General features: G+C 36.3%; 1 protein-coding gene across 1 annotated transcript; it reads right to left on the reverse strand.

The window, feature by feature from the left end:
- LOC18791761 (copper-transporting ATPase PAA2, chloroplastic) lies at positions 5,982–12,261 on the reverse strand. Its single transcript, XM_020554109.1, has 17 exons — positions 11,387–12,261; positions 11,224–11,301; positions 11,010–11,107; positions 10,868–10,921; positions 10,486–10,572; positions 10,172–10,336; positions 9,847–9,957; positions 9,415–9,483; positions 9,119–9,228; positions 8,748–8,853; positions 8,381–8,447; positions 8,089–8,168; positions 7,502–7,953; positions 6,923–7,097; positions 6,604–6,735; positions 6,367–6,517; positions 5,982–6,265 (listed from the first exon to the last, which is right to left on the reverse strand). The coding sequence occupies exons 1-17, from the start codon at positions 12,030–12,032 to the stop codon at positions 6,174–6,176; spliced, it is 2,673 nt and encodes an 890-aa protein (XP_020409698.1). The 5' UTR covers positions 12,033–12,261; the 3' UTR covers positions 5,982–6,173.

A 13,939-nucleotide genomic window follows, 5' to 3' on the forward strand; every position in this document is an offset into this window, starting at 1 on the left:
GGGAGAGGTCACTCCTCCTAAACGTGGCATTCATATCGTTTTTACAATGTTTGTGTCGTTTTCAGGTCAATTCACTTTTTTTAATGAGTTGACACAATACGACACGATTAGAAAACGAATTAAAAATATCAAACAAGAACACAATCAAATACAGTTCGTGAATCACACGACACAATCCATTTCACATGATAACAATTTTAAAAAATAACTAAAATTAGAATAAAATTATAAAATCAACCCCAACTACTCCTACGCATCCCGTCCCTCTCTTTCTTCTCCCCCAGTGTCCATCTAAGAAACCCATAACCAACCACCACCACTCAAGACCCCAACCCACCATGGCTTTACATCATTGATCCCCTCTCAAAACCACAACCACCATCCATTAGTTGGCTAAGTGGTATTTGAGAACAAGAAAAAGGAGTTGGAGGGCCTGTGTAACCAAATTATTATCAAGGTGCTGACGAAGACGTTCCAATGGGCGGCACCGGTGATGCTCAGATGCCTAGTGGTGGATTTGGCAATGCTAGTTATGGATAAGAAGCTGGGAGTTAGAAACTAACAATACAAAGTTCGAGTTATTTTCTTAAAAATTACAATGATGTATTGTGAACTACATTTTTCTTTCTTTACTAGAATGTTTTACTTTGCTTTGCTTCATAATGTTGTTTTCAGTGCCTCACAAGATTAGTTGCAATGTGAGGTTTGGTTTCCTTTTACGGGAAAGTGAGAGAAAGTTTGAGTTGAGAAGAGTCCAGGGAGAGAGGAGGAAGAAAGATGGAGAAAAACTATATATATAAATTTACAAAAATGTCCCTACGTTTAACGGGTTAACGGATATTTGCGAATTGACATAACACGACCCGTTAACTTAACGTGTGACTAATGGGTCAATACAATATTAACCCGACATGATAACTTGGATCCGAATACTTTTTTTTTTTTTTTTTTTTTAACGAATTCGTGCCGTGTTAACGGGTCGTGTACGATATTGCCATGTCTAACTCCTCCTGCTCTCTTTTCTATGCTTCCCCATTTATTTTCCCATTCTCCATCAACTGGATTTGGAATATTAATTGTGGGGAGGTTGCTTGTGTCTAGGTTTGCTTGGATTTGTGGTTTTGTTAGTTAGTGTTTTAGTTGTAAGGTGACTCAATGCAATCTTGGTGGTGTTCTTTGTCTCCAAGGCGGTGACGGAGTTAGTGGCTCTGTTGGTTTTTGGTTGTTTATTTTCAGTTTTATTATTTTGTAATAATTGCATCAATTCCTTGTGAGTTTGGTGTTTGATTGTTTTCTAGTCTCTACTTGTATTTTGTATTTGTGAGAGTTAAAAGTTGTTGTTGTATTGGTAGATTTGAGTGCTGTGATTCAAGTTTGGTTTGTTCAGGTATGTGGCTTTTATGACGAAATTTATATAGCCGTTTTGTGGCGTGTACATGGATTAACCTTGTATGGTTACTATGCTTCCATATTTGTATTACCCTTCTATTGGTTGTCTTATGCCTACAATAGCAAAGGTTAGATTAGGCAAGAATGGGCCCCATTTACCCAGGCCAGCCTAAAGACAAGAATTGCTTAGGTTGTTGTTGATGTCAGCGTGACATCAACCACCAATTTAAATACCCAAATATTTTATAAAAAAATACCAAAAAATTCAAAAAAATTTATATATAAATACCTAGCTAAACTCCATAAAAATTCATCTCCTCATATCTTATGTGAATAGTATTTGCATTTACTTGTCATGACAATGGATGGGAAAGCAAAATTAAAAAGGATATGGCAGACACTATTCATGTGAATGGTGTCTGCCCTTTGCCATTGCACAATGGGTGGAAGTGCTCTTAGGCTTTCTCCAACCCATTTGGTCCTAAACCCAAATTTCCCTCTCCAAAAGTAACTATTTGGGTTTTACCTAGACTCAAAGCGTTTTTTTCCTAACCTTTCACACTCAAATGTTAAGTCCACAACTTTATTAAATTGTTTAATAATGGTTTAAATCTAATTTTTTTTTCATAGGTAACTTTTCTTTATTTAATCTTTTTAAATAACTTCATAATTTAATTTTTGGAACAATTTGACCTAAAAAATTGAAATTTCATAAATATAATTTTGTTTGAGAAATATGTGGGTATTTATAGAATTTGGAGTGAGTTTTGAGGTTGGATATTATTTAGATTCATTTAAAATATTATTTTAATCGTTGAATTTAAATTTCAGCTGTTGGATTTTTTTTTTATCGTTAAAATAACTGGGATTTAATATGGATTATTGATTTGGGTTATTGTTGGAATAAATAAATAAAAAAAAAGTGTTGCGACACCAGCGCGCAACAGCTTCTGCAACACATGCAATGCTACACTTGGCACCCCATTGTTTCCTCCTTGCACATGGGCTGCATCATGGTTGTGTGGGCTCCACAAAAAAAAAAGGGAGACTTTGGAAAAGCCCAAAGGAGAGAGAAAATTTTTAAAAGAAGCAAAAATGGACAAAATTGCCCTTATTTATTTTTTGATTTCCTAAGAAATCCTTTACATTTGCATGTCTTTGGTTTGAAAGTTGAGAGGTTATTCTGTCTTTTTTCAAAAAGTTTTGGCTTTTTCCAAAAGTGAAAGTTTTTTTATGGGTAAAACCTAAATTTACTAAAAAAAAAAGCCTAGTCCAGGCAATAGCTGGACTAGTATTTGGCCCCAAGTTTGAATTTTCCCAAATTTTAGTTCTTTACTTTTCTTGGGTTGGGAGAGGAACTAGGTTAAAATATAGAATTTTTTTGGGTTTAGCCTCGTGGGTTAGAGACGGCCTTATGACTGATGGTCTTTGTGCCTAATTTATAAATACAATTATCGCTTTTCTTTATAAAATAATTTTTTTAAAACCATTATTAACCAAAGGAAAAACATTATTATCGTGCAACCTTACCATGTAGAGGCTGCCACGTGGGTTGAGAATCTGCCGCGCAATATGATCATAATAAGCTTATGTACAGTGAGCTCATCTGTCTGGGTTTACCTGAAGTTATAGGTCATATGCAGACTGCAACAGGGCTATTTATTTTGTTTTCAATTTTCTCAATTTAGTCATTGGATTTAAACATATTAATAATTCGTATTCTTTCCAAGTAGATTAACATTAAATTAAGTAAAAGTGAGTAATTATTATTAACTTGGTATAACATTAATGACCAAAGTGGTCGAATTCAAAACACATGCCCCAAAATGAAGATTCAAGCAAATCTAGGACCCAAATGGTCTTTAACCCACGTGGGTACGAAATTGTAGGTCTATTGAAATACCTATCACCTATGTATATGAATGTATGTATATACTCAAGATAATGAGTAAACAACAATGTCGAATCAGGCCGCCCCTCATGGATATGCCCTCACAAGTCTCTCCACATTTTGGGATAGAAACTATAATAAAAACTTCATATAATGAATATATAAGCTTAAAATTAGTTTATATGTAATGAACTTGTAATTCAACTCGTTAAAACCGTTATTTTTTCATCCGAAGTCCTCTAGTTGATTTCTCTTCATCTAGTAATATTAGTAGCAGCTTACTATTTGTATTTTTGTGTTATAAGTGAAAAATTCCATTAATACATATATATCTTGAAAAACCCTTGAAATTTTGGTTAGCATTTTATTTTTATTTTTTATATAAAGGAGCGATAATATTTTTATTGATAAGATAAATAAAAATAAATACGAACAACTAAGGTGTCGAATATGGATATAAATGCAACAACAAGTTGAATTGATCTGGAGAGAATATGCATAACCCAAAAAATGATTAAAATCCCAAAATCAGTAACCGAAACATATGTACTCAAACCTACAATAAAGATTTGTCACGCAATGGCATAAACGACAAACTCATATCTAACGCCAAAAGCCAACAGAAAAGAAAATATCTTTTTTAAAAAACAAAAAAATAAGACTACCATTCCACATCATTTCGTGCAACCATAAAAGACGACAATTACAACATTTCACGGTGACCCCGAAAAAAAAAACAAAGAATCCAAAGTGAAAAGGAGGGGTAGGAGAAGAAAGAGGATGAGAGGAGAGAAAAAAAGGGACAAGGTAAGAAGGGTGGCTTCCAAAACCGCGTCTATGAATTTTTTCTTAGGGTTTTCTTAGAAAGTTGCGATTAGGTTCTCAAAAAAACTAATAATATTGGTTAGGATTTCTAGAAAAAACATTGAATCATCAATTCTTTTTGTTTGTAAGAAGAATAATTGATTGTCAAATTTTATGGAAGGGGAATGACATTTTAATGATGGGGAGTGAAGGAGATGCAAAATATAGTAGGGCAAGACATATGAGGATGGGGTATGTTGGCCCCGATCTCACATGCAAGGCGTTTTTTAATTTGAAGGCCCTCTCTCTCTCTCTCTCTCTCTCTCTCTCTCTCTCTCTCTCAACAGCAGTTCCTCTCAATCACGTGCCCATTAAATGTGTATATTAAAAGCCTCATGGGCCCACCTGACCAAATAAAAAAGCTTCACTGGCCCACCTGACCAAATTAACAAGCTTCATGGGCCCGATATTATTCTCAAATATACTAGCCAACCCAAAATTAATAATAAAATAGGCCCTTGCTTCCCATGTACCGGATCCTAAAAGGAGAATATCTCACCCTTTAAACATCATTTCAGAATCATATATATCCCAATTGCACAGCGATTGTCTAGTTAGAGGAAACCATTTATTTTGACATTTTGGGACGCGGGATTGAAAATATTTTATCGTTGAAAAGAGAAGTATTACTAAATTAATAGATAGTTAGTAAATAAAGATAACTGAAAATTTGAGAAATTTAATCAATATCCTAACTTTTTCTTCATCCACACCGTGATTTTTTTTAAAATCCATAATTTATTATTTTTATTATAATTTTCCTTTTCAAATTCCAAAAGCTTGAGGACCACGGGCCGGCCATTAACAATGTAGTATCTTTCTATGTGATAAATGTATTATTCAGTGGCCCATGATTATCCCTGTGTCCTGTGCAAATGAATTCAGTGGTCCAGATTTTCTCTCTCATTAATATAAGACAAATGTTTTATTTATTGATAACATGATTCAAAATATAAATTTGTGTTTGTCGTCTAGTGATATGGTGATATCATATCATGTGAATTAGTAACATTACGTGAATATGAAATATAAAGTAAGTTTCTGAATGTAAAAGTGGTTAAAGAAGTTTTGGAGATGGAATCTCATGATGTATTGTTTTCTGAGGGTGGGGACGTGGATCGTCTTAGAGTGTAGAAAAATGGAATGGAGTGTGCTTCTCTTCTCCCCTGTCAGGCTCTTTGTTGTGGTACTGGTACTTCAAGTAAATAATTAAATGAGCGTCGGCAACTTGGCTGGTGGGACAAGTAAACTGTGAACAAGGACATCACATTCAATTATATATCCTGCTCTCTCGCTCTCCATAACATAAACCTCAATGCAAAAAACTAACTATGATAATAATGCACCACATTAATAAAACGAAAAAAGGTTATGACCATGATAATGCACATATCTGATAAGTTCAGAGAGCTTCAATTGCGAGATAGAGACAGTTGGGTGCTCGACCATGCTTGGCGGTCGACCGACCCTCTCTGTCCGGTTGCGGGACACCAACAATGTGGAGCCTCAAGAAATCTATTTGGAGTTTCCAAGAATATCAGTGTGTCTCTCTGGGGATATGATATAATAAGAGACAGTAAAGGCACATTATTTGTTTGCAGGATGGGGATAGTTGCACCATCTCCTGATAAAGAGGAAGAATTGTCTTGTCACATAAGTTACGTTTTGTTCTAATGATCCAAAGTTTCCAAACCTAAACTGCAGATCAAAACATATTTCCAATTAATTAAAAGGGGTTTTAATTATTGATTTAAAACTAAAGGATACTTTTACTTTCTCCTCATTAACTCTGCGCTACGTGACAGTTTCTCTGGTACAATACATGAATTCTATATTATACGTGACCCTCTCTGAGATTTGAAATTATTGATGCTATATTATACCAATTACATAAATTCTGGGACAATACAGATGGAATAAGGAAGCAATAACTTCCCTGTTCAATTAATCCCACTGTTAACAATTTAAATTTAACAAATTTATTCAACTCCAAGGCTTGAACAGACGGAAATCTGCAGCAGTAGCGGAGCTAGCTAATCTTTCTACTCCCGTCAGACCTATGGAGCTGTAGAAGCAATGAATTGGTAACTACAAATATTGAGCTCAAAGCCATCATCCCTCCTGTCAAAACCCAATATTGTGTTATTGGAAGAGATTCATTCATAGACAAGGAACAAGAATCTAGCAGGAACTAAAGGAATGAGGAAGATCATTTTACTCACCGGAAAGCGATGGTGTCATGGCAAAATCATATTGAGGAAGCAGTACTCCGGCAGCTATGGGGATCGCAATTACGTTATATGCAACCGCCCAAGATAAATTCTGGTACACTTTTGCCATTGTTGCCTGTGCCAGTTCCAGTGCATCTACAACCTGCAAGGAACAGGTTCCGGTCATCGAGTATGAAAACATGGAGTGGAGAAGCTAGTAAGACTTGTTTATGAGATTGTAGAAATTACTTGTGATAATTTGTTTCCAAGAAGTATGATGGAAGCAGCATTTGAAGCAGCATTTTCTTGCCCCTCAACCTGAAGAGCAATCCCAACGTCCGCAAGAGCCAAAGATGGTGCGTCATTTATGCCATCACCCACCTTCAAAAGAACTAGACATGTCAGTTTTAGCATCAACTCTCTAATTCTTCAGAGATGATGAGGTATAATGAATCTTTGGCATGTAGCTTTTAGTGTTACGGACAGATTTACCATTGTGTTACAACAGATTTGGCACAGCAAAAGCAAAAAAATTGGAGAAAATAAGTGATTAAATTCAGATGGGTACCATTGCAACACGATGCCCTTCATCTTTAAGACTAGAAATAGCTCCAGATTTCCCTTGTGGAGTCAATGATGATTTGATAAATTCATTTTCTATTCCAACAGCTTTCGCTATAGTTACAACTGCCTCTTCCCTATCTCCAGAAAAGAGGACAGTTCTGATACCTTTCTGCTGGAGTCTTGCAGTCAGAGCAACAAAATGTCAGCACACCAGGCAGATAATAACTCGATAAAATTAGAGCAAAAGGGTTACATACAAAAAATAACAAACAAAAAAATACAGCAATAGGATCAAATAATAAAGTAAAACTAAGACAGGTCATATGTAAAGCCTGCCATCACAAAATCCGCCATATGCTCTATGTTATTTGAAGACAAAAGATTGAACAGAGCATTGCTGTGGTTGTTTAGGTAAGGATAGTTCAAATTATAGATAAAACATTTGGATGCACAAATGACAATAGTCAAAGACAGGAAACGGGAAATTTTGAGTATGCACAAATAAAGGGTAGATAATAAGTAAATGGTTCCTTGCTAAGTAAACACCTTAAACCTAATGCTTATAAGGTAATGGAGGTATTACCTAGTTACAGTAAACTCAGCATCATGCCGCAGGCTATCAGATATTGCAATAGCACCGATGATGCCTTCCCCTTCACGTCCAACATATACAATTGTTTTTGAATAGCCTGAAGGTGTAATGCCTTCTGATGTTTGACGCACAGCCTGTTCTAGATTCAAAATGTCAGACATATCGGTTCGTCCCTGGAACCGTTCGTGAACCCATTCTAAACTACCGACTGCAACCAAACGGCCATCTACTTCTGCTAAAGTTCCAAAACCTGGTTCTGTTAATTGCCTTTTCGTGACTGGGATACTAATATTTAATGATTTTGCTTTATTTATGATGGCCTTGGCAATTGGATGTGATGCTGTATTCTCTACCGCGGCAGAAATTTGAAGAATTTCCGACTCTTCATACATAAAAGAAGCAATACCCGAAACAGCAGGTTTTCCTTCTGTGAGGGTTCCTGTCTGAAGGTTGAGGTTCAGAGTGAGATTTGCAGTTTCACATATAAGCTAGAGTGAAATGCAGCACTTAGTCAACATATCTTTAAACTTCAGAGCCAGTTTCTGGGTGTGAGCATGAAATTATGAAATGTAAATTACCTTGTCTAAAGCAATATAATCTATGTTGGCCAAGCGTTCCAGCACATCTGCTCCTCTCACAAGGAGCCCTTGCCTTGCTCCTGCTCATTTTTCAGTGCAACAGAAGTAAAATTAGAACCGAGAACTACATAGTGTTTGTAACTAGTAATATTTGTAAGCATGGTGGTAACAAGTAAATTTGAAACATGGCAGGATTCTGCATCAAATACCTAGCTAGCATGATTCGTTCACATATATGACTTAGAACCTCTATTACAATATGCAACATCAAAGAAAATTTTAGATGGTGTACCAAGAGAAGTGCCAACTAGGATTGCTGTGGGTGTGGCAAGACCCAGTGCACAAGGGCAAGAAACTACCTGCAAAAGAAACATGCATACTTGTTTGAAAAACATAACGGAGAGGTTTTTCATATGAGATGTATTCTTTATCAAGCAGGAAAATGTCTAGTAATCTGCAAAAAAGTAATTGTAATATAGTGGTATTTATAATCAGTAATTGTTGTATTGTACAAGGGTGTAATTACACAATTTAAGCTATTACCTAAGTTAGCAAAAAATCCATTTTCTGAATAATAGTGATTAATAATCATAAATCAAACATAAATCAAGTCAATCAATTCACTGAAATAATGATTTGCGTTAAAACACCATACAAACCAAGACATCCACGGCAAGTTTCAAGCTCAACAACAATGGATCTCCATCTGGCCCGGCAATATCGTTGAGCAAAACATCAGGAAAAATTTGTGTTCCAATGTAGTACCTGAACATGACTTCAAAGCATAAGCATGCATAGTTGGGAAGAGCCACTTGGCACTCATGCATGACAATGTTTTTACCAAGTGAAAAGAAAACACACTGCGCTGTAAAGTCGATTAGTTTTATAATCATGCATGCATCCAAAACTTTAGTAACATGATGGTTCTTTAAGCTTCTATGTAATATAAATGAGCTTAACAAATTTTATGAAAATATGATTCAGGCCTAACAATTGTGATATGTGAGAAAGTAAAAAAACCACCACATACCAAAAAGCAAATGTTGTAGCTGATAGAGTCATTATACTGTATACAAATGGTCCAGCTATTGAATCAGCAAGCCTTTGTATGGGTGCTTCATTGCCTTGAGCATCCTCAACCTGACAAGTATGATATGCACGCATTGACGAAAGAGTAAGCATGCTGATATTGACTAATAATGCACATGCAATATCAAACTAAAACTTTCCTTGCATTATCAGCCTTCCCTCCAATGTGGAAAAGTGTCTGTCCTCTACCTCATATGTAACAAATTGTCTGTGTCATAAGCAAAAGTAGTTACTAACCATGCGAACAATCTTGGATATCATTGAATTGGAGCCAGTTGAAGATGCTTCAACCCGCAATGGACCATCCTGAAATAAGTGAACAGTTGCCCTTCTGTTTTAAGTATGCAAAGATAAATTTCAAATGAAATTAACTACCAAAACTTTATAGGTGACTTGTATGCATATAAGCTATGTGAATGTACTCTAAACTCTTGACCTAATCCAGCAAGGTTAACTAAATGCCCAACTATGTTCCCATTTTAATCTGTGAACTTCCTGTCCTCGATTTCTCTAGGTGATACATGACTTAGAAAGCTCTTCAACGTGTCAAACTAAAGCAAGTACAGAAGTATGAACTGAAAAATAAAAATAAAAAATAAAGTGAAAACTATGGGTGTGAGTGACAACCTATTAAAATTACACATCACTCTCCAGCATACGTAAACATACCCAGTTTATTGTTCCTGCTGAGACAGTAAGGTCCTTTTCCTTAAATACAGGAAGTGATTCTCCTGTAAGCATGGATTCGTCCACAACACTTCTTCCAGCCAGAACTCTTCCCTGTTGAAGCAGTTTATTTTCAGCAAACACTCAATCCCCAAGTTTCCAAACACAAAAGAAGAAAAGATTAGGGAATTTAATGATTCACACTCATTGCAATATACATTTCTTGAGTTTCGCTTGAAGTTTCAAAAGGCCATGCCAATCAAACTAGAGTAATAATTGAAATTTGGATTTTTAATGATGGTGTCTGTAGACAATCTAAAATGCTTACATCCACAGGTATGGTTTCTCCTGGCAAAACCAACACAGAGTCTCCAACTCGAATATCATCAGTTGGGACCTCAACGCATATTGCATCAGCGCAAAGTACACTGTCAGCGGAGGAATCATTTTCTGAGGAAGCAATTACAAGTCTTGATTGCGTGTTTATCAGTGACTGCCAAGCACATTCAAATCAATCATGTGTTGGTTATACTACACACCACAAAATATTAAAATATAAGAGAAGGAAAGCAACACCATATGCTGTATCGTGTTTATAGTTTTTCTATTTAAATTACTAATACAGATCACATTCTAACTTACCAAGAGTTCATTCATATCGCTAGATGCCCTGATCCTTGCCCTTTCTTCAAGAGAACGTCCTAGGAGCACAAAACCAAGAAGCATGACCTGCATGCTAAAAGAAAGGAGCTTTATGAGAAATTTCTCATCGACCAACAATATTAATGTTTCATCTACAAGCTTTAAAACGAACAGATCTCAATCAAGTCGATAGACAACTGTAAGCAAGCCAAGCCACGTACAAAATTGGTTACTAAAGGCTCAAGAATTTTTTTTTTTTTGGGTCAAGTAAAGGCTCAAGCTTGGTATGGGATATCAACAAACTGCTAGTAGGATCGTACAAAAAGCAGAAAAAAAATCATAAACTATAAACGATGCAAAGGTTGAAAGCAAAACCAGTCACCGGTTCATCAAAGAACGACGCATCCCATTGAAGGCCAGGGTTAAGAAGCGAAACCTACAAGAGCATAGAATTCAAATTACAAAATTTAAAACAAAAACAAATTGGAATGCTAATGCTAACTTTTTGAAAAAGAGGGACTTACCGCACTAATTGTGAAAGCAGCTAGGGATCCAAATCCCACAAGAGAATTCATATTGGGGGATCCTTTCTTTAAGGCTCTCAGACCATCAAAAAGCAAGTCTGTGATAAATTGAAACTGAAGTTGTGAACTACCCATTATGCTAGAGCACTACTGCTTGGCAGATTGAAATCAAAGAATTTTGAAAGTACAAGTAAATTGCAGAAGACCAACCAACCTCGTCCGGGTCCTAACAAAGCACCAGAAGCCAAACCAGCCTTCGCATACGAATTATGAAGCACCTCCCAAAACGATCCTAAATCAATACAACACAAATTTAATATGTCTACAAAATTAAAATTTCTAAACAAAGAAATATTTTTTGTTATCACTAGTGTTACCATGAGCTACATGAATTCCAAGAGAATGCAAAATGTGGGAAGCGTGTGATCCACAACACAAGGCCACCAAAGTCCAAGCGAAAATCACTCTGTTCCTGCTCTTCACTAACATCTCCTCTTTCTTCTTCATCGTTTCTTTCCACTTCCTCACACTCTCCGTCACTCCCATCCCGGAAGCTCTCCTCTTCGACGCAAAGCCGCACTCCGTCAACCTCCCGGCCAAGCTCTCCGCCACGGTCTCAACTCCGTCGGCGGCGACCTCCGGCCTCAGTTTAATCGCCGCCGTCTCGGTCAACATGTTAACCGCAACCGAGTCGACTCGTTCGTCGGCGGAGAGCACCGATTTGACTCGCGAGACGCAGCCGCCGCACATCATCCCGGAGACGTCGAGCAGCACCGAGGTCTCGGCGGCGCGCGGTTCTTGCTGAACTTGCTGAAGCGCCGCGGTGTTAGCCGAGGCTTGGAGGGAGCTCGAGAGAGTGAAATTAGAGTTTGAGCGGGGCTGGAGGAAGAGATTGGATCGACGACGTTGCGGGAGGTGAGGCTTGAAGTTGAAGGCGAAGCGGTCAACATTGGAGCTGGAACTGTAGCTGAAGAGGAGCTTTGGGTCAGGTGAGAGAGCGAGCCTTAGCATACCATTTACCATCGGTATATAGCCTGTAGAGAGATAAAGCTCACTTCAGCGTCTGAGAGATAGAGAGAGAAAGAGGAAGAGAGAGATCTGATAGAGAATAGAAGAGGCCGTGGTGGACGATGACCGGGAAAGGTAGAGGTGGTCGTTGAATTGGTTAAACTATTGGCGGTATAATTAAATATAATTTGACACGTCAGATTATTATCATCTCCGTTTCATCTTTTGTCTGTGAGAAGCTCGTTTTAAATGAGCTCAGCTAGAAAATATTAAAAACTGCTAAAGATATTATTTGCCCAAACAGGTTATAGATTGACTATTATGCCCCTCGTGTGGAATATTAAAAGTGATGACCCAATACGGTGTTCATGTTGGGCTTAAACGGGTCAACCCGGTGGCCTTTGCTTTCGTCATTTTCTAACTAGATTTGCTTATCTAAAAGAAAAAAAACGAAAAATATATATTTAATATTATCATGCCTTGCCTTGTTTTGTTTGGGCTCGTTCTTGTCGTGTTGTGCATAATATAACAAGTTTCATATATTGCATTGTACTTGTATCAGCCAAAAATATGTCATATGATATGAGCGATATAAAAGAACCATTTGCTTTGTTACATTTGAGGTACGAATCCAATTTTTATTTTATTTGAAACAATAGAAAGTGAGAACGAGTCGATTAGGTGGCAGTTAAAACTATCGGACCATTTTTTTTTTTGTTTTTAAACAAAACAGTGAGAACAAATATGCAGCTTATATGGAGTCCTGCTTGTTTTGGGGATTATTAAATATAAATTTAGTTATATATCAAATTTTAGACATAATTTTATAAAGAAACTTTATATAATTTAAAAATTACAAACACACTAAAAAAAAAACCTAAAAAATTGACATCTGTCGATTTTTTTCAATTTAATAGCTATTTTTTTAGTTTATTTGTGTGTGCAAAATATCTATATTGCCCTTGTACTATGGATTTGAGAGAGAAAAATGAGATATGCCACAGCTTCATTTTCTCCTTTCTTGCTGGTGCTTTCTTGGTGTTGAAGCAAGAGGAGCTTACATTGAAGCTCAGTCTTAGGTCCAATTACATTCTTCATCTCTGATTTACAATTTTCAATATTTAACCTTCGATTTCTTGTTCTAAAATCGTGCTTCTATTCGTATATATTTTTCTGGATTGTTCGGAACCTTGAACGAACCTTGATCAGATGCTCTTAGCTCTACTTCTCTTTCGCCACATCGTCGTCATCGTCTGGTTTGGACTTTAGATTTTTGATCTTTTGCTTCAATTATGTATTTCTCTTCGAATTTTAGTTGATTTTTGGAATGTATTTTAAGCTTTGATGATCAATTTATCTTTTGTTACGATTTCAGTTATGAATCTCATTTTTGTTTAACAATGTACTTCTATGACATAATAGTATTAACAATCTGGGCTCGACTTGTTTTGAGTTGGTCTGGTTTATTCTTTCTTTATCTCTTCTTTGGTGGACATGTATTAGAAATAGCAATATGACAAACATTAATCAACATGACAGTAAACTAGCAGTGTTATTACCCTAGACTAGAACATTACAGAGTAGACATGCATTAGAAATAGGATGTCATAGGAAACTAGTAGTGTTATTACCCTAGACTATAACGTTACAGTCATTAATCAACATGACAGTAAACTAGCAGTGTTATTATCATAGACTGTAACATTACATCCATTAATCAACATGACAGTAAACTAGCAATGTTATTACCCTAGAATGTAACATTACATCTATTAATCAACATGATAGTAAAGGTGTGGAACATTACAATCATTATCAACATGATGCGTTAATGAAGCTACGGTTTTCAAGACGTTTTGTTTGTAATGAATTGTTTGGTTTTGTTTATAAAATTGGGCTGGGCTTGTTTTGGGCATTTTTTA

This window comes from Prunus persica, chromosome G1 (assembly GCF_000346465.2).
Source record: "Prunus persica cultivar Lovell chromosome G1, Prunus_persica_NCBIv2, whole genome shotgun sequence".
NCBI lineage: Eukaryota > Viridiplantae > Streptophyta > Magnoliopsida > Rosales > Rosaceae > Prunus > Prunus persica.

Coding starts and splice junctions, on each gene's coding strand:
- LOC18791761 (XM_020554109.1), bottom strand. CDS start 12,032: ATGGTAAATGGTATGCTAAGGCTCGCTCTCTCACCTGACCCAAAGCTC. Junction 9,229..9,414: donor TATCCAAGATTGTTCGCATG/GTTAGTAACTAC, acceptor CATACTTGTCAG/GTTGAGGATGCTCAAGGCAA. Junction 6,518..6,603: donor TTGGAAACAAATTATCACAA/GTAATTTCTACA, acceptor TGTTCCTTGCAG/GTTGTAGATGCACTGGAACT.